A 27,158-nucleotide genomic window follows, 5' to 3' on the forward strand; every position below is an offset into this window, starting at 1 on the left:
GACAGCCTGGCTCTGGCTGCCATCCAAGGCTCTGCACGGAGGACAGTGGATGTGCAGCTAGAGGACTTGGCTAAGGTTCTTCCCTGGTTTCCTTTGGTAACTGTCAGACAATTGTGGCGCAGGAGCCTGCCGGGTTTAGGAAGGAATAAGGACTATTTCTCCTTCTTTCCCCTTCCTTGGTCTCCCTCCCGCTCTCTCAGTTGCTCCCTCCCTCGCTCCCTCCCTCTCTGGTGTGAAGGTTGTGTGTGTGTGTTGTTTTTTTCAGAAAGCTCAGTGTCTCCGAGGAAGGGGGAGAGAGACAGAGCTGCGCTGGCTGCCTCCAGGTTCCTCTCCCAGCCTCAAGCAGCCGAGATGGGAACAGCCCTCGCTGTTTCCAGGGCAGCCTTTCGACTGACACTACAAAGATACAAAATTCACTCCTGAAGGACGAGGAGCAGAGGGGGGTCTGCAGCTCCCGCCTCCTTGCACCCAGGCTCTCGCTAGGAATTTCAGGGGTTGCCCTGATGCCAGGCTGACACTCCCCATACTGTTGTTTTTATCTTTAGTATTTTCCTCTTCTTTTTTTCCTTTCCCTGCCCCCCCCCCCCCACCCTAAGCCCTTGGCTCAGCCGGTGGCTCGTTCTAGTTGTGGGGTTTGCTGGGGGGAGCTGTTTAATGAGGAGGGGGTGACTCGTCTTTTCCCGCGGGCTGACGGAGTGATACAGCTTGTGTCCTAGCATCTGGCTGGGAATTTTTGAACACCCTCCTTGCTGCGTCTCCGGAGGAGAGGGGCTTTTCTCCCCCAAGGAGGCGGGCAAGGCGCTAACCAGCCTCCGTCCCCATTGACGAGGCGACCGCGATGGCAAGCGGGAGTGGCGCACGGATGGAGCGAGGTTACGTCTTCGGATTCTGTTGCCTGGTTCTGTTGGACCCAGGGCGGGTTTGGACCAGGGCTCCCAGCACCCAGGATCCTGAGCTGGAGGGGCAGGTGGAGAGTCATGATAACACCAGCTGGGCTCCCACCTTGGAGGACACCGTGGTGGCCCCCACTGAGGCTGTGCCAGGTGGCGACCGGTGCCGTGGTTACTACGATGTCATGGGGCAATGGGACCCTCCATTCAATTGCAACTCAGGGATCTACCGGTACTGCTGTGGGACCTGCGGTTACCGCTTCTGCTGCCAGTTCAACCATGGGCGGCTGGACCAAAGTGGATGCTCCAATTACGACACCCCCAACTGGGTCAACACAGGCCAGCCGCCGGCCCGGGTGGATGAGACCCCCGAGGATCCTACCCGAGACAAGACCAACATGATTGTATATATCATCTGTGGCGTGGTGGCCATCATGGTGCTGGTGGGCATCTTCACCAAGCTGGGCCTGGAGAAATCACGGAGCCCCCCGACAGAGATGACCATGTCCAGGTAAAAGGGACCTCATTCCTTCCCTTCCTCTCTGTCTCTGTCCCAGCTCCCTCTGTCTCCCTCCACAGCAGATAGATGATACTTCCAGACTTCCCTCTTGGCTGCCTTTTCACCTTCCCTTCCAGAGGGCAAGACCCAGTCCAACCCCAGATCCCCACAGTGACCTGCCACCCCTCAAACCCTCCTTGATTTTGGCTCTGGACCCTGAGAAGAGAATTTACGGGGGAGCCAGGTGTCTGAAACACCGAGGAGGGAGAGGGATGAGTGGAGGGGGTAGAAATCGGAGCTGTCGGGTGAAGCTGAGCAACGGGAAATTTAGGCTGGAGATCAGGAACCCTTTCCTACCAGTGAGGCCTGCTGGGCTATGGAATAGTCCCCCAAAGGGGGTGGAGGGATGGAAGCCCCATCACTCGGGTCATTTAACAATGGACTGGTCAGATCCTGGGAACAGTCCTCAGGGGATGGACAAGGCGTGTCCTACTCTAACCTGTCTTCTCCAGCCCTGATTTCTGTGATTCTGAGTGTAAGGCTTTTGCCATCTGTTTGGGGGCATTTCAGAGTTCGATTCTATACAGGATGATTACTTACAATGAATGTCTTCGCTTTCCTGCAGCATCCAGTTTGGGAGAGAGCTTGCTGAGCAACTTCATTAGTTTCTGTCCTGTCAAAGGGTGTGTGTGTGTGCGTGTGCATGTGTATGTGTGTGTGCATGTGTGTGTGTGTGTGTGCATGTGTATGCATGTGTGTGTGTGTGTGCGTGCACGTGTGTGCATGTGTGTGTGTGTGCATGTGCATGTGTGTGCGCATGTGTGTGTGTGCACGCGCGCGCGCGTGTGTGCATGTGCGTGTGTGTGTGTGCGCGCGTGTGTGTGTGTGTGTGTGTGTGTGTGTTTACCATATGACCCTCACCCCTCCTTGCCAGCAGGTTGCCAGAGGATGGCAGCTGGGCTATGAGCATTGTCCGGGCTGGTTTTGATCATGCTGTGGGCAGAAAGTTCAGCCAGGGCACCTCCTCTCTCTGGCGGGGGGGCTTTGCTACCATGTGGGTGCCAGGAGGGAGGAGGCAGCCAGCTGAAGGGACGGGTGGTGGAGCGAGGGATCAGGATGGCAGGTGGGACTGCAGCTGCAGCACCTGGACACTGCTGGGACTCTGCTCAACCTCTGTGTCTCCTCTCGTTTGTCCAGCAAGTCCGAGGGGCGGGACCTCCCAGCAGTGAGAGAGTAACAGGGATGGGGAGAGTTACAGGCTCCCCCCCCCCCCCCCGCACCCACTTTCTCCCTCTTTCCTTCTCTCTCACTCTCTCATCATCTCTGTATTGCTGTCTGTCCCCCCCGTGTGCCGCCTGCTCTCTCTTTTCTTCTCTGGCGCGCGCTCTCTTAATATGTCAGTTCTTGACTTCAAATAAATGTTCTTCTTGTTGTGTTCCCAGAAGCCAACTAAGGAATTGCTCAGGGCCCCAAGCAGCTTGGGGGGGGACACAATTCACTTTTTATTATGTGTTCTGGGGGGGGGGGGGGCCCAAAAATATTCCGCTTAGGGCCCCCAATGGGCTAGCACCGTCTCTGCGTGTCCCCCCGACCCGTCCCCGCTACACACACACACATGCACACGCTTCCTTTTTGATTAGCTCTCTGCACTCAGCCTCCCTCTCGCCCTCCAGGAACATCTCGCCCCCCGCAGCACTCTGGGAAGGTTCAGTCCCAGCTCGGGGCAGAGGTATGTCACCCCCAGCCACGCCACTCTGCCCCAGCGATGGCCCCCAGAGGCCCTACGTCCTTTCAAGCACGTTCAGCTGTTATCAGTTTTCTGTCAGGGCGGGGGGTGGCTCAGGGGCTTGTCCATGATGAAAGGCAGCGTGTGTGTGGGGAGGCAGGTGTGGGGAGGCAGGGGGAGGCAGTGGCACCTGAGATACCAGCTCCTTAAAATGCCAGGGCCTCCCCTCCCCATTGCTTCCTGCTGTGGCAGTTCAGGAGAACATGAGACCTCGCCTGACACTAGTGGACCTGGGGCAGGGCGGGGGCAGCCAGCGAGGTGCCACGGTGCTTCGGTGGGGAAGACGTATTTAAGGCGAGAGTGTATCGCCCACTGACAGACTCACTGGGGCTGCCAGAGAGTCCAGCTCACATGGCCTGGGGGAACTCGCTCAGCCTTGTGCCTGCAACCAGCTGCTCCACTGACCCCTGTTGAGTGGCAGGCAGGGAGAGAGCCGCTAACGAGCTGCAGACAGGGAGAGCGACTCCAGAGCCAAACTCCTTAGGAAAGTCCTGACTTCCGTGCACCAGGTCTCTAGGGCTGGCTGGCATGTTGTGAGACCACAGACTAGGGCTATGCCAAGTGCCCAGCGCTGGCCACAGGGCGCCTGACACAAAGCGGGTATATTGTGCCATTCAGAGCGGTCCCTTGACGCCGCACTCTGAACGGTCCCGCGCTGGGGTCATGGAATCCGTGCCGTCTCTCAGGGGAAGCCTGCAAATGCTGCCTTGACCACTCGCAGGCGCCGGATCCTCCACTGGCGTCAATGTACACCATCCTGAGGGGCAGGCATGTGGGTTTTAAAGGCCCCACGGCACTTTTTGCCAGAGAATGGGGGGTTAAAACTAGCATCTCAGTCAAATCCACCCCAGGTAACTGCACTGCACCTCCCAAATTCCTTCTCAAATTTCAATGGAGAGGATTCTCCTAATTTACCCAGCCTATGGCGTGGCTGGATCGTTCTGCTAGGTGAGCATGGCCATGGCATTCCACCCCAGAGACGGTTGCATTTCCTGGCCATGTGAGTGATCCCCAAACATTCATTCTGTACAGCACTTTGCTATGAAAAGGAAATCAGTAATGTAGCCTCTTGCTATTCATATATCTCAGCTCCAGCTTTGGTCACCAGTGTGGTGAGTTTAGTTGGGGTTTCATCCTAGGTCCTAGTAGACAAAGCCCTATGTGGTGACATTGTCTTCTAGGGGCTGTCACACAGCTGATGGGGGCTGTTGCTCCAAGGGCAGCAGAGGGCCCCCAACTGGAATACCATGGAGTGGTGCAAAACAGAGCTGAGGCACTGCAATAAAAATGTGTCCTTTATGCCAGGACGGAGGGGCATTGGCACAGTGCTTGGTAGGGGGGCTAGGACTGGAGTAGCCAGGTGCTGGGGGTCAGGACGGAGGGGCATTGGCAGTGCTTGGGGGGCTAGGACTGGAGTAGCTGGGTGCCGGGGGTCAGGGTGGAGGGGAATTGGCAGTGTTCGGGGGGGGCTGGGGGTCAGGACGGGGGGGCGTTGGCAGCGCTGGCGGGGCGGGGAGTGGAGGGTCGTTGGCAGTGCTGGGGGTCAGGATGGAGAGGCGTTGGCAGTGCTGGCGGGGCGGGGAGGAAGGGCAGCAGCAGCAGCACAATTGACACAGATTTGTTGGTTTTACTTTTTTGCAGCTTCTCTCTTCAGGCTATTTTCTTTTTTTTAGTGAGTTTTATGTTCCGCACTGTGAGGTGCTAATAAGAGCCAGTGTTGCCAGGCAGGGCACAAGGTTCCCATGCAGAGCTCTGCCAATGCATCTCAGTGCTGCCTCCGAGATGCCCCTCCTAAGCCAGTCATGGAGGCTCCACATGTAGCCTTGCCAGTGCCCGTGACTCCACATCTCCAGCACCTCCTGTTAGCCCAGCCTTCCCCTACCCTGACCGACGGCAGCCACAGCGCTGCCAGGGCATCTCCCTCCTGATAGCAGCACCGCTGCCGGTGGGACGCGAGATCCCTTGTTCGCAGAACACAGCAGTTGTGCAGAAGTAAGGAAGTTGTATGATCTAAAACAAAGGGGGAGCGGACGATAGGGACAAGAGGGATGGGGAAAGGCATAGACAGAAGGGAGGGGGAGAGGGCAAGGGACAAAGAGGGCGGAGCGTAGACATGAATCCATCAAGCACTTGGGTGAGTTTCTAATCGGTGAGGTGCATGTTTTAGTTTGCAGATTGTCGGCCCGGGGGTTAGATCTGGTGACGACTCCATTATATGGGGCTGTGTTAGGGGGTCTAGTAAAAAGGCAGCGCCTGAGGAAATGACTGCCCAGGACAGATAATGATCAGGAGAGCATCTCAAAATATCTACATCCCCTGAAATGTCTGGGGCCTTAGCACCCACCCCGCCTTGCTTTGTTATACAATTTTGTAGCAGCTAGATGCCCTGCGTTCGGTCTCCAAACGGGTAGCAACCTCTGCTCCCCCATCGCTGGCAGCCACTGAGTCAGCACTGAGAGAAGCCCCACCTCCCGCCAGTCACTGACATGAAAGCTCCGCCCCCCCAAAGGCTGACTCAGCCGAGCAGCTGGGTGTGACGGGTGTAGAGGAGAAGGCTGGGGTGGGTGGCAGGGTGATTACAGAATCCCTTGAAAGGCAGCTGCCGCTCAGGGCTGGGAGGGGGGAGGAGGAATGAGAGCGCTGAGGAGGTGATGACAGGAACAGATGAAGGCAAGATTCAGCCCCATGCTCCGAGGGGACTCACTCATCCAGGAGAGTAGCAAACAGCGGTGCCATGCACAGTGATCGCTAGTAGCCAGCTGCCTGCTGAGCTGGGGGCTGCCTGACTTTGGCAGAGGGCTAAGGAGGAAGCCAAGTGTCCATCTGGGAGCAGGCAGGACTAGGAGGCCCAACATTTTGGTGAATCCAGGTTCAATTAAGTCTCAGTCCATCTATGAGATGAAGCCTAGTCCTCTCTGTCTCTGTGTCTGCCCCCATGCCTTCCACCTCCTCCCTGTTCCTCGTTTGCCTGGCAGGTCTACCGAATCGATACAAACTCCCCCAGCCTCCCTCCGCTCCAACTCCTCTGCCACTAGCCTGCTCCTGGGAAGGAGCTCTCTGCATTCTTGGGGTGTGCACACGTCCGAGAGTGCGTGTGCGTGTATGCGCCCGCTCGTTTTCCTGGCTGGGACAACTGGAGGAAGAATGCTACATCCCCAGGGATGCTGCAATGACTCCTGTCATAACACATCTCTCTCAGCTCCGCTGGGGCGTACCAAGAAGGCCTGTTGCCTTTTCTGCTATGGGAGGGTTTGGTGGGGCTGGGGTGGGGTATGAAGAATGTGCCTGTGAGCAAGGGGGATGTTCTAACCCTGCCCTCTCCAAGGGCAACCAATGAGAAAAGCGGGGAGGGAAAGTACTGTCTGGTGGCCATTAGCTATAGTTCCTCTCTGGCCAGCAATGTGAGCTCCCTCCCAGCAGTGCCTACCTACACGCTTGAACTAGGACTCAATCGGTGCCCTACCAACTTCATCAGCGAGATCCCCAGGAGCTGTCTGCTGCCAGATCCAGCTGCTGGAATCTCAGCAACGTGTGCTTTTCTCTCGCCTGGCCCTGGCCATGCCTGGGGCTGTGTTTAGTCATATGATGTCAGGGAGGGGGGTAATTTCCCATTTCATGTGTGTGGGTAACAGAAAGAGAGAGAGACTTTCCATGAAACTGGTAGCGCTTAGCAGTGATACGCAGATACACCAGTACCCTAAAAGCTTAGCCCACTGTTGGGAATCACATCTTCCTAGTCCAATAATGAGAACCATCAGATCTTTCTTCAGGACACGTGTGGTTGGGTTCCATTTATTCTCCTGCATTTCTTGCCATCAGGAGTTAACGTGTGAGCTGTCCTCTTGGCAGATTGTGTTAACCAGAGGAAACCTGTTTTTTACTTGTAGCCTGGATTCTGTGGTACCAGAGCTGAGCGTTCAGTTTTTTTCCCTTCGCTAGTACAAGTCATAGTGGTCCCTGTTTAACCAAGCTGGTAATGTATTCTGCTCCCCCTCAGGGTCTAGCTCCCCATAAACATACGTTCCAATCACATGGGATGGTACTTTGAAATATGTGGGTCATCACTGAACAGATCTCTTCCCCAGAAGCTGCGTATTTTTGGACACGAGCATATGGAGTGGGAAAAGGCAGGTTTTTCTTGCATGCCTTTGCACTTCTTCCATGTGACAAAAGTAGGACCCCACACCAGCCCATCCTCCGTATGGAGTATGGTAGCTAATCGCTGGCCACCTACCAGAGCACTTAATGGCTGTTGCTGTGCTGAGCACCATGGTCTTTCTGAACTTCACAGCAAAAGCAGGTGTAGAACTCGCATCCTCTGGCTTCTACCAAGTGAGCTAAAATAATCTCTCTGTTAGCAGCATAGGCTCTATGACACACACTTGAGGAGTTCTGATGCCCTCCAGCAGAGGGCAGTAGCACGGGTACGCTCTAGCCAGTTTATTATGAAATATATTGTCTATGGTCCTGATAGTTCCCTTTGACACAAAATGTCCTGGAAAGGGGAGAGCTGCACTTATACTGTGCTAATAGCAGGGAGTAGATGTTACGTGCCAGCGTTCTCCCCTGAAATGCACTGGAGACTTATGTGCAGAGGCAGGAGTGGGGTGTGTCTCACAACATATGCAAGCGCACAGAAGCAGTAATGCAACCGTGACAAATCCAGGCGGCCTGGTGATGCAGGCCAGCAACCCCAGCAGCAAGAGGTGTCGAAGCTGGTAACCTGTCCCCGGACAGATGGCCTCTAACAAGACCACACCAGAGGGAGAAGATAACAGCGGATGCGTAAGCTGCCTGGGCCAGGAGAGGATGCATGAAGTGTCTGTGCAGAAGTAGCACAGGGTCTGCGCTGGTTTCAGAAATCCCTTGATGTAGAGGGAGCAATGGCCTCAGTGTCAAAATGTGTCAGAGTCCTGACTCTGGTACAACGGGGTCTGTGCTGCACGAGGAAAGCAGAGGACAGCCCATGGGTCTGAAGAGATCATAGAATCATAGAATATCAGGGTTGGAAGGGACCTCAGGAGGTCATCTAGTCCAGATTCTAGAAGACACAGCGCCACTGACTGCGACAACGATCACATGGCTCATGCTTGGCAGAGGTTGTGGGTAGCCTCTTCTGGAGAGGCTGTTGGCCGCAACCACTGTAAAAACAGGCAGCATGCGATCGGCTACACACTCAGCATATCTGTGCACCACGTTATCTCCTGGCCCCCTCACCACAGCCCCTGAAGGCTATTGGTGGAGGCTCCCCATGGCTCCCTCTTTAACCCCCTCTTTAACTGGTCTTGTTTTACACTGGTGTTGCTTCAGTGGAGTACCATGTGATCAACACTCAGGTGAGAGGAGAATCAGGCTCCTGGGTGAAGAGCTAGAGCAGAAGTCTTTAAATCCCACAGGTTGAAGAGGGAGCAGACAGTGCAGGCAGGCGACCCGATGGCCTTGTCTCAATTTGCATGCAGCAGGCCCAGGTTGTAGTGGGCTGGGTCCATGCTCGTGCTCGCCACAAACACACAGGGCGACAGAATATCACTGCCTTCTTTATGTAGCTGGCGCAAAGGGTGGCTGGTAGCACCTTGTACCCTTTACGGTATGTACTGGCTGTGTACCATGACAGCCAGTCAGGCTCACTTCATATTGACGCAATGGTTCCTGGAGCACTTCCAGGGTGGTATCTGTCACAATAGCAGAAATTCCACCCGTCAGTAAGTGAATTGTGGCCTAGTCCTGCTGTCATAAGCTTCTAGAAGCTTTTTTGATCAACTGACGTTATAAAAGTCAGCCCTGCTCAGCGCTCTGTGGGGCTGCTTTACGTCTGTCTGGGGCGGGTGTTTCTTTGGGGTGGATTCAACTGTGATTGCACTTGCGGCTGAAAGCATGGTCAGAGGGGGGACAAAGCCCCAGGAGGCAGAACCAAACTGCAGTGAGATCTGGGGAGATTGGCGCAGGGCAGGGGAGGTTGCAGACTACGAGGAAAGGACTGGTCCTAGGATATGTAAAGTCCTAGATCTGGGGGGAGAAAACAAACTGACAGAGAAGTACAGGGCGGGGGAGATGTATTATTTCCTTATTTGCATTATGATAGTGCTCAGGGACCCCAGTCAGGATCAGGATGTGCTTGGTGCTGTACAGAAACAGAGGGACCGATTGTGCTGCCTTTATTTGTGCTTGTACCTTCCTGCACCATAGTGGTCCCCTGAAGCCAATGGAGCAAGGTACTCTCTGGTGTGAGGAAGGGCATCACACCTGCCCCAGAAGTAAATACAGCCCTTGCCCCTAACAGCTTCCAATCGATATCCCCAAGCCTGCCACCTTGCCTCATGTGGGCTAAGACCCTGTTCTGCTAGGAGCACTATTAGCGGCAGTGGTGCTACTCGCTGAGAGTAAGGACAGCAGCATCGTAGCCTCCCGCAAGTGCAGAAACCTAAGCAGCAGCTGCCCCATCACATTAAAGGGAGTTCCTTTTAATATTACTTCCTTAAATCTGTCCAATTGTAACCAAGCAGTAGAAGAGAAGGGTGGAAGCTGCAGGGAAGGGGGCCTGAATGGCTATTGGGGGATATGCATGACGAGATTGGAGTGGTCACACCACAGACTAAAGTACTGTATTAGAAGATCCTGTCCCTCTTGCATGCACCAGGCTGATGCTGCTGTGAACTCCACTGACCTCAGTGGAGGAGTTTACTCCTGGGGGAATTCTGTGCCACTGCGCATGTGCAGAATTTATGTCCCCCGCAGATTTCTTTGCTTCCCTACAGAAAAATGACTTTCTGACAAGGAAGCAAAGGGAAGCCACAAGAGCTGTCATGCGACCCTCCCCAAAAGTATGTTTTGGGGGCTCAGGGGAGCTGGAAGAGAGGTAAATCACTGTAGGTCAGGGGGCAGGATTGGGGAAGACCCAGCTGGTGGCTCCTACCCTGCGCCAGGCTCATCTGCTAGTCCCAGCTGGGCTGGGGAGGATGGGACTTCCTCTTCCTTGCACAGCATCCTGGGGCCAGGTCAGACCCACCCCCAGATTTCTCCCCCAGCTGAAGGAAACTCTGCAAACTCCCTCCACACCCACACCCATCGCTCCTCAGCTGCAGAGAGAGGGATCCCTGTACAGGGAGCTGCTCCCCCATCCACCCAACCCCTGTGCATCCAGACCCCCTCATACCCAGACCTTCCTGCCGAGCCTCACCCCTCCTGCACTCAGAACCCCCGCCCATGAGCCACACTCCCTCTGCACCTGGACCACCCCGATGAGCCACCCACATCCAGATCCCCACCCTACTGAGCCCCAACCAGCTGCACCTGGACCTTCTGCTGAGCTCTATCTCCCCCACACCCAGAACCCCTTTGCTGAGCCCCAACCATCTTCACCCAGAACCCCCCAACAAGCCCCTATGCATCCAGATCCCCCCCACGCAGGATCCCCCACTGAGCCACCTGCACCCAGATTACCCCACACAGAACCCTCTCAACCCACACCTGGATCCCCTCATACTAAGCCCCTCCACACTTGGATCCTGCCTTGCTGAGCCTGCCTGCCCACAGCTGGTGCATCTCGCACAGAGGGGCAGGGCCCTGGGGTGTCTCTGGGGCAGGCCCGGTCCTTGCGCTGTGTCAGGGTTGGGTGCAGCCTCACTGCTGAGGCTTTGTCTTCACTACCCGCCGATCCGGCGGGTAGCAATCGGTTTTTCGGGGATCGACTTACCGCGTCTAGTCAGGACGCGGTAAAATCGATCCCTGATCGCTCTGCCGTCGACTCCGGAAATCCACCTCGGCAGGAGGCGGCAGCGGAGTCGGCGGCAGCGCGGCAGCGGTCGACTTTCCCGCGTCCTCACCGCTAGGTAAGCCGACCTAAAATACGCAACTTCAGCTACGGTATTCACGTAGCTGAAGTTGCGTATCTTAGGTCGGAACCCCGCTGCAGTGTAGACCTAGCCTAAGTCCGTGTCCTGGGCGGAGCTGCACAGTGATCTCCCACCTCTGTGCAGCCAGTGGCCTGTGCTCCCCAATGCCATGCTGGAGCCTCCACATTTATCTGACAAATAAAATTTGCAGAATTTTAAAATATAGTGCGCAGAATTTTTAATTTTTTGGTGCAGAATTTTTAATTTTTTGGCACAGAATGCCCTCAGGAGTAGGAGTTGTTCCTCACTGGCCCTGGTGTGAGAGCAGGATCGGGCCCTTTCTCTTTATCTCTCTCCATCGCCCGCTTCTGTCTGTCCATCTCTCTCCATAAGTGTGGTATGGGCGCGCCAAATACTGTCCCTCTGCTCCTTTCCAAAGGCCAAAAGGGGCAGCCTGCTATTTCCAGGTGTGAATTTAGCCCCTGGCGTTTGCAGTGATAACAGACCCAGGGCGGTGGGGAGCTGGGCGAAGGGGGTAGAATTCTGCTCATTTGTTTGATTTGCAGAGCAAGGTCCCGGTGGGGAGGGACAAAAATGAGCTTTTTAATCCTTTCTGGCTAAGTTGAACTCTCACCTGAATGAGTCAGTAGAGGAGTCAGGACTCTGACACGTTTTGACGCTGAGGCCATGGCAACTTGCTCCCTCTGGATTGAGGGATCTCTGAAACCTGCCCAGAGAGCGAGGAGCCCCTACAGCCAGTGAAAAGAACAGAGCAGAGGTGCTTTGGGGCTAGTGCATTCTGGTGTAACTGAAAGGCTTAGCAGGAATCCTAGTCCCGTTGTTTCACAGCGGTTGCTGATCCATTGCCCCCATATGGGACAGCTTGAGAATGCTAGACAAGGTTATGGCTCTTTGACATCCGTCATGTCTCCTTAGATCTGCCCTAATAGCATATTTCGAGCAGCAGTACCGTTGCCTCAGGGAAGGGACTGTCTGACTGGTAGGGAGACAGTCACGTGAATTGGGAGGCAGTGGATATGCGACTCAGGAGACCTGGGCCTGGCTCAGCCACTGATCAGCGATGTGGCCTGGGGCAAATCTGCTTCCCTTGCCACTCCTTCGATTAGAAACTCTTTGGAGCAGGGACTGTCTCAGAGGGTACCTCTGCTCTGCGGGCTGGAGGTGTCTTTCCAGTCTGGTTAGTCACACGTGCACTAGCTTTGATCAAACTAGTACGCTAAAAATAGAAGTGTGGCCACGGGCGGCAAGACAGCGCAGCTGCCTTAGGAAGTACCTAGGGTCCCAGGTGGGACTACTCGGGGCAGACAGCCCATGCCGCTGCAGCTATATTTCTATTTTTAGCTTGCTAGCTCAATTGGACCTAGTGTGCTGTGTCTACACCAGGGGTGGGCAAACTACGGCCCGCGGGCCACATCCGGCCCACCAGCCAATTTAATTCGGGCCTCGAGCTCCCACTGGGGAGCAGGGTCACCAGCTGCTCCGAGCGCCCATGCTGCAGCTCCACTCAGCTCCTGGAAGCAACGGCATGTCCCCACTCTGGCTCCTACGTTTAGGGGCAGCTAGGGGGCTCCGCGCACTGCCCCCACCCCAAGCACCACCTCCAGAGCTCCCATTGGTCAGGAACTGCGGCAAATGGGAGCTGCAGGGGCAGCGTCTGCGGACAGGGCAGAGCGGGAGCTGCCTGAGGTAAGTACTGCCTAGAGCCTGCACCCCTGAGCCCTCCCGCACCCCAACCCTCTGCCCCAGCCCTGATCCCCCTCCCACCCTCCAAACCCCTTGGTCCCAGCCCGGAGCACCCTCCTGCACCCCAAACCCCTCATCCCCAGCTCCACCCCAGAGCCTGCACCCCCAGCCGGAGCCCTCACACACACACCCCGCACTCCAACCCCCTGCCCCAGCCCGGAGCCCCCTCCCACACCCTGAACTCCTCGTTTCTGGCCCCACCCCAGAGCCCACACCCCCAGCCAGAGCTCTCACCCCCTCCTGGACTCCAACCCCAATTTCGTGAGCATTCATGGCCCGCCATACAATTTCCATACCCAGATGTGGCCCTTGGGCCAAAACGTTTGCCCACACCTGGTCTACACAATGGGGCCCTGATCTTGGGCAGGGCCTCTTGTGTTCATTTAGATAGAATAAATGGGCCAAAGGTTTTAACGTAACATAGTTCCTGTCTAACATTAAAGAGTGTTAAACAAGGTTCATGGTTTGGTGTGCACAGACATTCGCTTGCTTAGTACTATGGAAAACACCTTAATGAAAATCTTAACTTTTTATTAAAGGGACAAAAACAGTGAAAGCATCCGAGATGTAAAGCATTAAGTGAGGCTTTCATTTTAACAGCATCCCTTGTTCCCTTTCTCTTCAGCTGTACGGAGTTTTTAGAAGGAACCCCCCCTTGTTTGGCAGGCTCTGAGGTGGCGTCAAAGATGATAATAACTGTCCTTTTTGGGGAAAAGAGAAGAAGTTAGTTGAGATGGGCTGGACCTGTCGTCGTTGCTGTTGTTCGATTCCTTTTTATTCAGGTGGCATTTGGGATTCAACTGGAGCCAGTAGAGGTGGCGATTGTCATCTGGGTCCCCCGCTCTGGCCTGCTCTGGTCAGGATATCTCTCAGGATTAGGACGAAGAAGATCAAGGGTCGCACAAGATGATGGCGGTGGCAGCCCTCATGGGGAAGCTCACTCCAATAGCCTCCGTCTGTTTTGTTTTTCTATATTTCCCCACACTACATCTCTTTCTTTAAGGACCCAAAAAGGGAGTGATGGGTGGAATAGCCCATCCCCCTCTTACTTTGTTCACCAATTCAGCTGAATGTTTTACCCACCAGTTTTGGTTAATTGATTTCTGGACCCACACTTTCTTGTTTGCCAAGCGTGATCTTAACACAGGCCTTGAGTTATATCAGTAGGCCTTTGTGGTTGGACTAATTCCATAGCACTATCGTGTCTGCGTACACCAGTCGTTCTGTCTGCATTTCATACCTTTCCCCCCATCAGCATGTGTTGGGACAGGTTATTGTGACATCTCAGGAACTTTCACACACTTTTTACAGTTGAGCTTACAATTAGGGTAAATTTGCAGGCCCAATTATCACAATAGGCCTCTATTTGCTACCAGAATACAAATAATAGTCTAGCAGCAACAACACATTCATAACGCTCCAGTGTCATGATCCTGACCTACCCCACCCCCTATTTCAGTCCAAGGGCCAAACCCCCTCCACCTCCCACTCCTTTGTCAGGTCTCCTCAATCCTTACCGTCAGCACCCCCTGCTATTCCAGGCCCAGTCTAGCCAATGCACCTTGATCTTGACCTACAACCTCTCCTGCCACTCCTATAGTGGGCCTCTCTTCAGTGATTGATTGCTATTCTTGATGAATTATGTGGTCCATATGTGGTGGTGATGATGGCTGCTTTATTATTTGTATTGGGGCAGTGCCTAGGAGTCCCAGTTATGGACCACAACCCCAGTGTGCCAGGCGCTGTACAAACAGAGCAAGACAGTCCCTGCCCCAAAGAGCTTACAATCTAAGTAATGCTGACACAGTTCCACTGGAGACTAAGCTGAGACTCCCAAGCTTATCTCACGTGTTGCTTTAGCTAATGATTTGAACTTCAGTGTGGGAGGCCAGTGCAGTAACCCAACTCGGCCCTGAGGTAGGTACCGTGCAGCACCCCCACTGAGCCGCCACATTTCTACTCACTCAGTGATTCACTGGTTTCCCCGCTCCTCCTTCCCAGTCACCAGCCTGCGACCTTCAGCTTCCCTCTGAGTGCAGAGGTGAAGAATTCATCCTGGCTTTGGGCAATGTCACCCGTGACTGCCACTAATTTGCCGCTCCGCTTCTTGGATGGCCATATTGTCTCCTTCGCCCTGCTCTGGGTCCTCTGGCTGATGGGTTGGAAAAGAATTGCCAGTGGTTCCCTCCAGAGATGGGCCTCAACGGCAGTCGGGGTTGGATCCAAAGTATCCAGAAGCTGGGGGTTAGTCAGACCTGGGAGCTTGGTTTGGATCGTCAGGCTCTGGCTCCCCAGCTTGATATCTCCAGCTTTACTAACAGGTTTCCGTCATTGCACGTGCATGGCGATCGTTTTAGGTTTGCTGAAGAACACTGGGCAGTGTATGTTTGTTGTCAGAGGGCTGTTTCTGAGTGATAGGCTGTGACACTTTTGTTACTGTAGGGTTTTTCTGAGCACTGGTTTGTGCACATGGGTTTCTGATTTCTGGCTTGCTAACAACCATGGGGGTGCTCACACCAGTCTGTCTTGGAGGGATTCTCATGACTGTTTGCATACGCTCATTGGTTCGTTGTTTGGTCTGTTCACAATGGCCTATTGTATGGGTTTTTGCTAGTGTAAGACATGCCCACTCAGTGGTGGTTAGGCCACATAAAGGTTGATAGCCCACCCTGTAGCAAGCTTAACAGCCCTGCATATTAGCTCAAGCAGTATAGGCTTGTGCATTAAGCTCCAGAGGTTCCAAACTCAAGTCCTGCTGCTAATGACCCCCTCAGTGTTACACTAGCAGTGCATGGCACACATAGATTTGTTGTGGGGTTGCTCTAGTGCAGTGCTTCTCAACCTTTCCAGACTACTGTGCCCCTTTCAGGAGTCTGATTTGTCTTGCATAGCCCCAAGTTTCACCTCACTTAAAAATGACTTGCTTACAAAATCAGATATAAGAACTCAGCCACATTGTTACTGACAATTGCTGACTTTCTCATTTTTACCATATAATTATAAAATAAATCAACTGGAATATAAATCTTGTACTTACATTTCAGTGCATAGTCTATAGAGCAGTATAAACAAGTCATTGTCTGTATGAAATTTTAGTTTATACTGACTTCACTAGTGCTTTTTATGTAGCCTATTGTAAAACTAGGCATATATCTAGATGAGTTGCGGTACCCCCAGGAAGACCTGTGTGTATCCCCAGGATACATGTGCCCCTGATTGAGAACCATTGCTCTAGACAGTGACTGTGGAGGTTGGTGAAATCTAATATTTTTGGATACTTTAACGTGCTTGTGACACCGTCCCTATTTAAGAGTTCTCTTGGATATTGTAGCAGTTCCTGGTATATTCTTTGTGTTGGTTGGGAGTGGGGGAGGTTTGCTTGAGGCTGTGAGCTTCGTTTGTTGTTGTAGGGTTGCTTATGCACATAGAGCTTTGCAAACTTTCATTGTGTTTATAGGGTTGCTGCTTACTGTTGGTCTTTGCACTCTGTTTTTATTATAGCATAGATTCTTATTGACAGCTGTCTACACTGTTTTGATATTGTAAGGTTGCTTTGGATTGCTGGTATTGATGTTCTTTTTATTTCAAGGGGGAAAGTCACGTATAAAGAATTACCAGACTTCACAAAGAGGCCCAAGAAAATGTAGGTCAAATAACATTGAACTTGCTGATGCAACAGGCCCGTTTGAGTGCTGATAAAGGAAGAACAAGCCAGTTGCCTCGGGTAGTATGGTCTTCAGGGACAGAGATGTCCTTCCACTGCCAGAGACAAAAGATAAAAGTCTAGCCCACCAGTTTCCAGCCTGCTGAAACTGACTCATAGCTATGGCTGTAAAAAGGTGAAAAATTAGTATTTTCAGTGGGGGGACACAGAGTGGGGAGGAATGTGAATCAATTCCTATAAAAGAAAACCCAGTTCAAATCCTCACCCCAAAATACAAATCAAACCAAAACTCTGTGGTGCCTTCAACATCCCTCTTGGGTTGGGGGGGAGAGGAAGGGGAGGGGAGAGGGCTAAAGCTACTTCCCTTTGGGATTGCCTCAGCACCTGAGCTGTACTAATGTGTCCTGTCCTAGATCTTTGAGGATCTGGATGGGGTGGAAGTAATTATTGTTGATGATCTGCTGATTTAGAACAAAAACAATCCTGCAGCATGCCAGAGATCAAACAGGAACAAATGCCAGGTCAGGCTGAGTGAGGGCAGTTATGTAGGACATGGACTCAGTGACAAAGACTGGACCCAAGAAAAGTGGAGTCAATTGTGCAAATGGAAAGACCCAAAATCAAGGAACACTTATGGAGATTCGTGGACATGTTAGTCAACCTAAGCAAATTATCCCTCATTTGTCACAGGCAGAAAGCTCTTGGAGACTAATACAGAATGGTACAGCAATGGCTGGCAAAAGAAAAATGTTGGGGAATTAAACAAAGGTTGCCATCGAAAGACCAGAACTGAAATATTCTGAGATTAACAAAAAGCCCAAGATCTCAGTTGGTGCGAATTCTCAGAGAATGATGCAAGATGATCACCCAATGGCATGTGCTTTCTAAGCACTGTCCCCAGTGGCTACTATTAGAGTTAGCTTATGATGTCCACCAATCGCTGACAGGGGCCGGAGTGAAACATAAAGATCCTGGGAACAGCCCTTCCATATTCCAGACTGGGATCTGGAACAACCAACAAAGGGACTAGCCTCAGAGAATCCATCTCTGGTTTTACATTCAGCACTGTGAATGCTAGTCCAGGACTTTAGAAGTTTGGTGAAAGCTGTGAGAATTCCCTTGCAGTGCGGGGGGAAACTAGTGTAAAGTTCATGGTTATGTACTTCAGTACTGAGTCTGAGTTCTTTGTCCAGATGCCAAGACACAATTAAATGTGATACAGGAATGACCTGTGTATAGAAGCTGTGACAAAGTAGGCTATGTCTGTATCAAATTGCAAACTCCATTTTGGATGGTAACCTCCATTTTGGAGTAGGATATCCTTTTGTTTTAGGAGCTGAACCCGGGTCTCACCTTGTCCAGGGCCAGGTTATTATGCTGCATCCCACACACTGCCCTTCCCAGGAGCGGTGCGGGGGGGCCTTGCTGAAAGACTATGACTGAGAAGCCATCACAAAACAAACTAGAGTCATCAGCTCTGTCTCTCAACTATTGGCCATCCACATGGAACACAAGCTCGCTACACAGAAGGGGAAGGGGCTGGAGTTTCTCAGCCTGGGAACATGGGCACAAGGGGTCAGAGACGGTATTTAAGGAGGATGATCTCTGTGAGGGGGGCTGGCCACTGCCACATGCCAGGAGACCAGGCTGGAGAGAGAGAGAAGGCAGAAGGCACTCTGCCTGGCCTGAGATGCTGACCAGACCTTGGCCTCACAGAAAGGATGAGAGCAGACTCGGGATGGGTATGTCTCAGAACTCTCATTTTGCAAAGCTCTGTAACTCTTTAGTGCTTTGCTTGCTTGCCTGTCATGTTGTCCCTGAAAGGGTTAATCAAGAAGCTCAGAGGACTCACAGCAAGGTGGAATGTTAGAAGAGTGTCTCTGAGCAACTAGGGGCTCAGAAGGGCTGGGGCACTGGTTCTGGGGTCTAAGGTGGCTGGGCTGCAGAGTCTACTTCACAAGGAAGGGTAGCAGTGTGATGCTGTATGGAATCTGGGGGCCACTTTAGAATATTATGAAGACCAATATTGTAAAATGGAAATGAGTTGTGCCAGATATGTCAAGTGAGGTATCTGCGAAAATGTTATAATTTGCCAAGTACAGTAACTCCTCACTTAACGTTGTAGTTATGTTCCTGAAAAATGTGACTTTAAGTGAAACGATGTTAAGTGAATCCAATTTCCCCGTAAGCATTAATGTAAATGAGGGGGTTAGGTTCCAGGGAAATTTTTTTCACCAGACAAAAGACTATATATTATATATATACCCCCCCACACACACACACAGAGTATAAGTTTTAAACAAACAATTTAATACTGGTACACAGTGATGATGATTGTGAAGCCTGGTTGAGGTGGAGGAGTCAGAGGGTGGGATATTTCCCAGGGAATGCCTTACTGCTAATGATGAACTAGCAATTGGCTGAGCCCTCAAGGGTTAACACTCACACTCTACTGTACAAGGCAGCAGGAAAGGAGGGAGGGCAGACAGAGACAGAGACACACATCCTGTGTGTGTGTGAGAGAGAGAGATGCGCATTTCCCCTTTAAGTATGAAGAGTGGGGTCAGAAGTACACTGCCTTGTTAATTAGATCAGCCAGCTGAGATGGGACTGCTGCTGCTGCTGCCTGGAAGCTCCCTCTGTTGTGTGTCCCCCTGCTCTATGGAAGATGGGGTAAGTGGGGTGCAGGAGCAGGGGGAGGGGGACACCCTGACATTAGCCCCCTCTTTCTCCCCCCCACACAGCAAGCAGGAGTCTCAGGGAGCAGCTCCAAGGCAGAGGCCAGGAGCAGCACATGGCAGTGGGGGAAGGGACAGCTGCAATTGCTAGCCTGCTGGGCAGCTGTTGCACAGGGAACTTAGGGGAGCGGGGAGCTGATAGGGGGCTGCCGGTCCACCCCGGTTCCAAGCCCCCACTAGCTAGCTCCACCGGGCTGCTCTTCCTGCAACCAGTGGACAAAGCAGGCGGCTGCCAAACGACATTAGATGGGAGCATTGCACAACTTTAAATGAGCATGTTCCCTAATTGATCAGCAACGTAACAACGTTAACCGGGATGACTTTAAGTGAGGAGTTACTGTATGCTAATCTTGTTTATACATTTGTATCATCTTTGTATTATGTGTTATAGATATGTAGGGTGTGTCTGTATTTCAAACTTGTGCTGTGCATCTGGATGACACCCCCAGACAGATTGGCATCAGCACTGCCTAGCCTGCTTGATGGCCCATCAAGGGACATCAACTGCACAATGAACCCATTGAAAGGGTCAGGGATACACCTTATGACTCAGCAAGGCATGCAGGGGCGTGCCTATAGACAGAATTCTAAGGCGTCCAGGCCATGTGCTGGGCAGCTTGTGTTTGAAACAAAGGAAATACAAGCGGCATGGCAAAAGACTATAAAAGGCAGCTTCATCTTCTCCATTTTGTCTTCAGTCCTGCTTCTTGTCTTCATTCCTGCTTCTTACCTCTGGAGTAACCTTCCTACAAAGGAAGCTCTGAATAAAGCTGTGGATGTGTTCCAGAGGGACTTTCAAGCCAGCAAACTCACCAATACTGCTAAGAAACAGATATATGGACTTTGAATCTTTGTTTGTATGTGACTGTTTTACCATTTAACATCTCACTACTTATTCTTTCTTTTTTCTTTATAATAAGCCTTTACTTTTAGATGCTTAAGGATTGGCTGGCAGCGTGGTATTTTGGGTAAGATCCAAACTCATTGATCTGATAACATGACTGACCCTTTGGGGTCAGAAGAACATTTTGTATATGTGAGCCAAGTTTAAAATAACTTCTCACTGTACTGGACCTATGTGCTGACTGGGAGCCAGAGAACTGGAATGAAATAAAGGGGGCTGTGAGATTTATTTTTTTGCTTCTTGATAACCAGTGTGTGGAGCAGAAGCACCATTTGTGACTGGTTGTGGACTTAAACTTCAGTGTTACCCACCAGTCTTGGGAGTATCTGCTCTCCCTTTTGCAGCCTGCCCTGACGTTGGCATTTCCAGTGAGGGCTGCCCTAGGCACGCAGGGTCACAAACAGATACCTGGGAGTGAGTCTGAGAACCCAGAGCTAGGACCAATGACCAGGCTCTGCCCAGACCTGTTTGGCTTAGGAGCTTGTGGGATCCAGTGGTTGGGTCCACTCACAACAGACTGGTGTCTGTCCAGAGGGGCGGGACAGGGACAGGTTGTGACAGAAGCATCCGCAGTGGAATATGCGATAAATATGGAGTAAAAGGAGTGAATCTGTGTTCAGAAGGAAAGTGGGGGCGGGGGGGTGGAGAATGATCATACGGATTGGAGGCAGAAAAAAATCTATCCAGACGCTCCTTGCGTGGTCTTTCTTGCAGGATAGGCTTGGTTTTTATGCTAATTTTCATGCAAATAGCACCGTGGGTATCTGATCCTGGGACTTGCTGTCCCTGGCTGTTCTGGTTTCTGAGCGTGAACGTTGCTCTGGGAGCTTCCGTGCACCATGGAATTTCTGGGATGTCTTCAGACATGAATGTTAAACAAATTACGCTTATGTAATGTTCTTTAATGTCATTATTAATAAAGGGATGATTAAAAATGGACAGAACAGCCAAGAAAGGTCACATCTGGCTTATCCACATCCCTGCTGAAGCCGGATCTTTCCCTACTGTCTCTTCTCCAGGGCTTTCTCCACTTCCGTTTGAACTGACTCAAGCACTGGGGTTTCCATCGCTTCCCTTAGCAGACAATTCCACACTTTGGTAGTTCTATCTCTTGGGAAATCTCCCCTGTTACTCAGCCTGAGTTTTCTTCCTCTGTTTCATCCCATTACTCCTAGTTATGCACCTTTGGTTCTCTCGGAACAATTCCTCTCCCTCGCTGCTATTACACCCTTTAGGTATTGTGTCCCCAAGCCCTTAGCCTTTGCCAAGCCTCGTGTCTTTCTTTCTTTTAATCTAGTCATGCAAATGGGTCTCTCCAGCTTCTGGATGTGCAGGAGGGGGAAGAGGGCAGTGTGATAAACACAAAGGTTTTCCCCTGCCCCCCGACCCCACCCCTTTAACATTAGCAACAACTGACCATGTACTGGGAGACAGGGGCCTCCCTTGTAACATTGACAAAGTGCCCCACAGTGTTCGCGCTTTTCAAGAGGAAGTGGCTCATGCTACAAGGCTGAGCGTGCTGGGGGGGGCATGGCTACATGGGGCTTGGCCTTTCCTTCTATCCTTGGCTAGCACAGAGTTCAGATCCCACCTTGGTTGGCAGGTGAGTTTGGTGTTTGGCCACCATGACGTTTGGTTTATTCGGCCATTGCTGCGCAGGACTGGAAAGCGACTGTGTGAGAGGCACTGGGAGACCCATGTAGTGGCCCAGCACTGGAATAGCAGTGGGCTCTACAGGCCAGAGTGGAGGTGCATTGGCAGTGCTGTATTGAGCCCTAGGCTGGAGTAACCAGGGTTTCTATGGGGAGGTCTACACACCACAGAATTACTTCAATGTAACTACGTCCCTCAGGGATGTGACTAATCCACCCCCTGAGCAACGTAGTTACACCGACCTAAGTGCTGATGCAGACAGCGCTATCATGGCAGGACAGCTTCTCCCGCCAACACAGCTACCGCCTCTCAGGGATGTAGATTAACTATGCCGACGGGAGAGCTCTCCCCCATCGGCGTCAACCATCTTCACTAAAACGCTGTAGCAGTGCGGCTGCACCGATGCAGCATATTAAGTGTAGGCCTGCCCTATGGCTCTGAACTGAGGTGCATTGGCAGAGTGATAGGATGTCTGCACCAAGTGTCTGTATTACACGCCCGTGAAGTGGGAGATGTGCAGACTCCCCTCATATGACGCTGGTTTGCTACTTTCCTTTCTGCCTTCTCCAGAACACTCACAGACTTACTGAAGCAGCCAGGCCATGGCCCCTCTGACCACATGACTGACGGCCACATGGGCAGCATCCAGGTCCAGATGGGTGACGGGCTTGCCCGGAGCTCCCCCAGAAATGGCACAGGTAAGAGCATCGCCTCCCGTCCCCCTCACAGTCCCATCTGTGCTGGGCAGGGACCGGTTTGTGGGCAGCAGAGGGTCTCCCGGTCTCCTTCCATTTCTGTGAATGAGGTTTGAGGGGGGCAGGAGGGAAGCTGGGGGGTCCTGAGTGGAGCAAACCAAGCAGGGCAGTTTTCACGGAGGTGCAGGTGTCTGGCTGTAGCAGAACATGCATGGGAGGAAATCTGTTCCCTTGTTTCTGTTATTTTCTATTTAAAGTAGAGCATGAAAGGCAGCCCGGCGCCCATGGGGAGCTACCTCCTGCAGTGGACTCCAGGGTGAGAGAGCGCCCCCCGCCAAAATGCTGGTCATGGGGAGTATTGCAGGCATTGAGCTCCTCTCCTAATGTCAACCCAGCATGATGGGGCGCTGGTCATGAGGAGTTCTGGGGGCACCATGCTGGCATCAGGGGTTCCCAGGGAGGGAGGATACAGCCCCTGGAAATTCATTCACCCGAACCCTACTCTCAAACGGGGAATTCCTTCCTCTTCAAGGGGCCAGATTTCCCACTTGGGACCCTGTCACTGCTCTTTGTCGACACTCCCCTGGGAAGCTGGACGTGCCTCTCTCCACCCTCCCTGTATCTACTGCTCTCGTGGATGTTGCAGGGGCTGTGGGTGAGGGGTATGTTGAGGCTCAGGAGCGTTGGGCTCCCTGAGGCTTCTGCTCCTGGTTCTGGGACAGTCCTCACCAATAACGGCTGGCGCAGGTGAAACACGACACTGATTTGGATGCGTGGCGGCTGTGTCTGCCCCTGCTGTGGGGTGGCAGATTTCGAGGCTTGCATAAGTTGCATTTGTGCCTTCTGCCCCTTCTCCAGTGCACTCCCTGCTGCCTCTGGGGGGAGGCTCCCCCTCCGGGCTGACAGTCCCCTGCTTGCTTCTCTGAAAGATCGGAAGTGACATTTGCCCTGGCAGCAGCCAGTGTGTGTTTGCAGCTCACAGGTCAGAGCGCAGTGCAGTCATCCGGCTAGGACAAGTTGCAGGAGCCCCCAAGGCTGGAGGGTTACTAGCTGCACCCGGACTAGCGGGTGGGAGCATGGAGGAGGGAGGAAACCTGTCCTAGCCGTGAGGTGTGTTAGGTGGTGGAACAGTCCCGTGGTGGGGCAGTGCTGGGGAAAGTCCCATCGCTTGGGTTCTTTAAAGCTAGGCTGTGCAAAGCACCACAGAATACGTTGCAGGTCAGCGTCCGGCACTGCCAGAGTGTACCTGGGATGGGTGGGATCCATTCTGTATCTCATCCTTCTAGAGCAGGGGTGGCTGGGATCTCCCCCTCAGAGCTGGAGCTAGTCCCAGTGCTGGTGAATGGCGACAGGTGAGGTCATCTAGCATGTGGAGGGGGGATGTCCCCGCAGGGGAGCTGCTTTCGGGGAGGGTGTGGAAGTGTTTCTCCTCTGCTGAAGGATGGGCTGATCGCTATCCCATGCTGTCCCCTTGGGACTCCCCTGGGTGGTAGCAATGGGAGGATTGGTGGGGCCAGAAGTCACTGGTACCACTGTGGTCCCCAGCTGTGTAACACAGGGAAATCGGCTGCTAATCCAATGGCCTTTAAGTTTAGTTCAGCTCTGCTCGGCCCAGAGAAGATGGGGAGGACTCTGTTTTCTCTTTCATTTGCCGGTGACGCTTATTAAAGGGGGCAAGGGGAAATTGCATTGAAACTCTTTGATCTGAAGTTACCGCTGGTGAATGTCACCCAGCCAAGAGCCTGGAGACTGAAGTCTGAACAGGTACACTGGCAGCCACTCTCCTAGCTTTGCACCCACACGGCCCACACCAAGCCTGGCACCAAAGGACTGTTGCTGGGAGTGACTGGAGGTCAGGGCCTGTGGCCCATTCAGCTGTTGGTCTCTCTGCTGAGGGGGCCAGTTAGTGCCAACGGGAATGGCGGTGTCAGGGCATTGTAATGGGAACTCGCCCTTCACACCGGCCACCAAACAGCTGTCAGTTACAAAGGGCTTTTGGCCAATCCTGATCTGGGGACAGAGTGCCACCAGAGCCACAGCCATGGCAGGTTCCCTGATCAATCTACCGAGGTCTCCAGTCCCACTAGGCAGGTGGTGACGTTTGCTCTCAGCACAGATGTCTGACTGCTCAGGGGAGACTGTGGGGCGCATGGGGGAAGGGAGTATCCAAACCTGAGGCCAGGATGGGGGAAGGGTGAGCTTGTTAACATTATAATGCATTTTTATGCAGCTAAATGCAAATATATATAACTAGAACCAAGGCAGGCAGGCCAGCCGCTCTATCCTGGAAATCAGTGCCTCAGAAAAGGAGTCGGGAGTCATAGGGGACCAACAACTCCACATGAGCTCCCAGTGTGATGCTGTGGCAAAAAGGGCTATTACGCTCCTTGGGTGTATAAACGGGGTGTGTGTGTGGGGGGGTGATTTTACCTCTGTGTATGTCCCTGGTGAGACTGACCCTGGCATACCACCTCCAGTTCTGGGGTCGGCAGTTTAAAAAGAATGTTTAAAAACTGAAGAAGGTGCAGAAAAGAGCAACCGCCAAGGATTGACGGGCGGGAGGAGATGCCTTGCAGTGAGCCACTTAACGAGCGCCGTCTGCATCGCCTCGCAAAAAGAAGCTGGCGATGTAACTTGCTTAGTGCACCAGCACCATCACGGGGAGAACACACGGGCTCTTTAATGTGCTGGAGAAAGGTGTAACAAGCACCAATGGCTGGACGCTGAAGCCAGACAAATTCAGATTGAAATGAAGGCACAGCTTTTTATCAGTGAGGGCGATGAAACCAAGGGAAGTGGTCGATTCTCAGGCTCTTGCTGCTTTCAGATCAAGACTGGAGACCTCTCTGGGAGCTGTGCTGTAGCCATGCACAAGTTCCTGGGCTCAGCACTGGGGTAGCCAGGTGAAATGGAATGACCTGTGGTGGACAGGAGGACAGGCTAGTTGATCTAATGGTCCTTTCTGGCCTTAAACTCTGACTCTCTGACCCCTTAAACCTTCCCTCCCAGAATCTTTCTTTGCATTTCCAGACAATATGCACTTGAATAACGCTGTGGTCAGCACCCCTATCGCCCCCCAGATGGGGCTGCCACATGCCCACAGCAACCGGCTGCAGATGACGAGCACCATGCCCCATCAAGCTCCGGACTACGCCAAGTATGCCACGCTCAAGGCCGTAGGTATGTGCTGCCACCGCATCGCTGGGCCAGGGGCCAGACAGGGCTGCTTCACCAGCCTGTGCTTCCTCTGTCTTTGCTTCAGCTCCTCCCTCCCCTGATCCCATGGCAGCAGTGACTGTGATTTCCCCAAGGCCAGAGGGAAGGAAACGGGACACCGTTGGTGCTGTTAGGGAGAGCAGCGCAGCCCCCAGCTCTGGCGGTTCTGCAGGCCTGGAGAGAGAGGCAGGGGCTGCAAGTGTCGTGTGTGCTGAGTTTGAGCAAAGCTTAGCTCAGGGGTGGGGGTTCAGCACAGGCGTCAGTGAAGGAAAGGGGCCTGGGGCAGGCTGAGCAAGGGAAGCTGCTGCATTCATGGAGCAGGGGCCAGAGATTGAGATGGCCAAGGTTCTTTCCCGCCCAGCAGAGTTGAAGCCCAGGCGGGGAGAGGCGGGGACATACATGGAGGAGAGCCATCCTGGCAGGCAGAGAGGTGGAAGGTGTGTGTGTTCCCTGTCTGTCTGACTTCCTGCCCTTTGCTTTGTTTTCCCCTGCAGAGAGCGCACCGGAAGAATTCTACAAGCGGTTTCCCATGGTAGACATGCCTCCGCCTGGTCCTTTGTCCTTCCCACCCATGGGGCTGCATCAGAAAGACATGCCTCCCCTGCACGACAGCTGTGCCTTGGTTGGCTTGGCTACACCTGGGCAGAAGGCCAAAGTGGTGAAAACCAACACCCACCCATTGGTGGCCAGCCCTGCCTTCAAGGGAGGCTGGGACCCCAGCCATCACCACCCCCCTGATGTCCGCCGACAGATCTATGCCAACAAGCGCCAGTTCAGCGTCGAGAAGCTGCCGGAGGTCTTCAGCCAGACGCCCACTCACTATGTCCAGCCCTCGCGACCCTTCTCCACCAATAGCAAGACTGAGGTCACTGTCTAAAAAGAACCTTCATCTTTTCTTTTTATGTCCCAGCAGCCTCTGGGGCTAACTGTCTTGCCAGCCCAGACCACCTGCTAGCGAAGTACCAGAGGTGCTTCCCCATTATAGCTGGTGGCACTAGGGTGGGTGTCAGGAGGGGCAAGGAAGGTAGGGGAATACCCACCAGCACAGGTGCCCACACCTCCTGAGAGTACGCGGATAACGTGCATGGTGAAACAGGCATGCATGTTGCCCTGTGATTGATGCACGGCTGTTGTTTCCAGTTCACCTGTCCATCACATCACACTTGTACCAGAACGGTCAATGTTGACGGGAGCCGGGGGACTCACGTCTGAGCCCAGCTGGCGAGGGGGAAGGCACCCCCCCCCACCCCGAGGGGAAGGACAACAGGTGGGAGATGTGAGACAAGCAATTGCAATAGCCATTAAGGTCCATTGGGTTAGCACATGTAACCCGTCCCCTCCCTCTGCCCCTCCACGTGGGTTTTAAACAAGGGCACACAACCACCAGTCATGCCAGTATAAACAAACTGTACAAAAGGGCAGCTGGCAAGGGCTCACAAGGAGTTTTACGTTTCCCTTCACTGCCAGCTCAGCTCGCTCCCCTGCACACGCTAGGCACCAGCGCTGCGTGGGGTTGG

General features: G+C 53.0%; 1 protein-coding gene across 1 annotated transcript; it reads left to right on the plus strand.

The window, feature by feature from the left end:
- The first annotated feature begins 838 nt into the window (after nucleotides 1-838).
- Nucleotides 839-26,518, plus strand: SHISA8 (shisa family member 8). The gene is made up of 4 exons (XM_065399535.1): nucleotides 839-1,401; nucleotides 22,301-22,428; nucleotides 25,435-25,605; nucleotides 26,136-26,518. The coding sequence occupies exons 1-4, from the start codon at nucleotides 839-841 to the stop codon at nucleotides 26,516-26,518; spliced, it is 1,245 nt and encodes a 414-aa protein (XP_065255607.1).
- The last annotated feature ends 640 nt before the right edge of the window (nucleotides 26,519-27,158 follow it).

Source organism: Emys orbicularis, chromosome 1 (genome assembly GCF_028017835.1).
Source record: "Emys orbicularis isolate rEmyOrb1 chromosome 1, rEmyOrb1.hap1, whole genome shotgun sequence".
NCBI lineage: Eukaryota > Metazoa > Chordata > Testudines > Emydidae > Emys > Emys orbicularis.

Excerpts from the sequence above, each read along its gene's own strand:
- SHISA8 (XM_065399535.1), top strand. The coding sequence starts at position 839 with ATGGCAAGCGGGAGTGGCGCACGGATGGAGCGAGGTTACGTCTTCGGA. Across the intron at positions 22,429-25,434 it reads CTCCCCCAGAAATGGCACAG|AATCTTTCTTTGCATTTCCA; the intron begins GTAAGAGCATCG and ends CTTCCCTCCCAG. Across the intron at positions 25,606-26,135 it reads TGCCACGCTCAAGGCCGTAG|AGAGCGCACCGGAAGAATTC; the intron begins GTATGTGCTGCC and ends TTTCCCCTGCAG.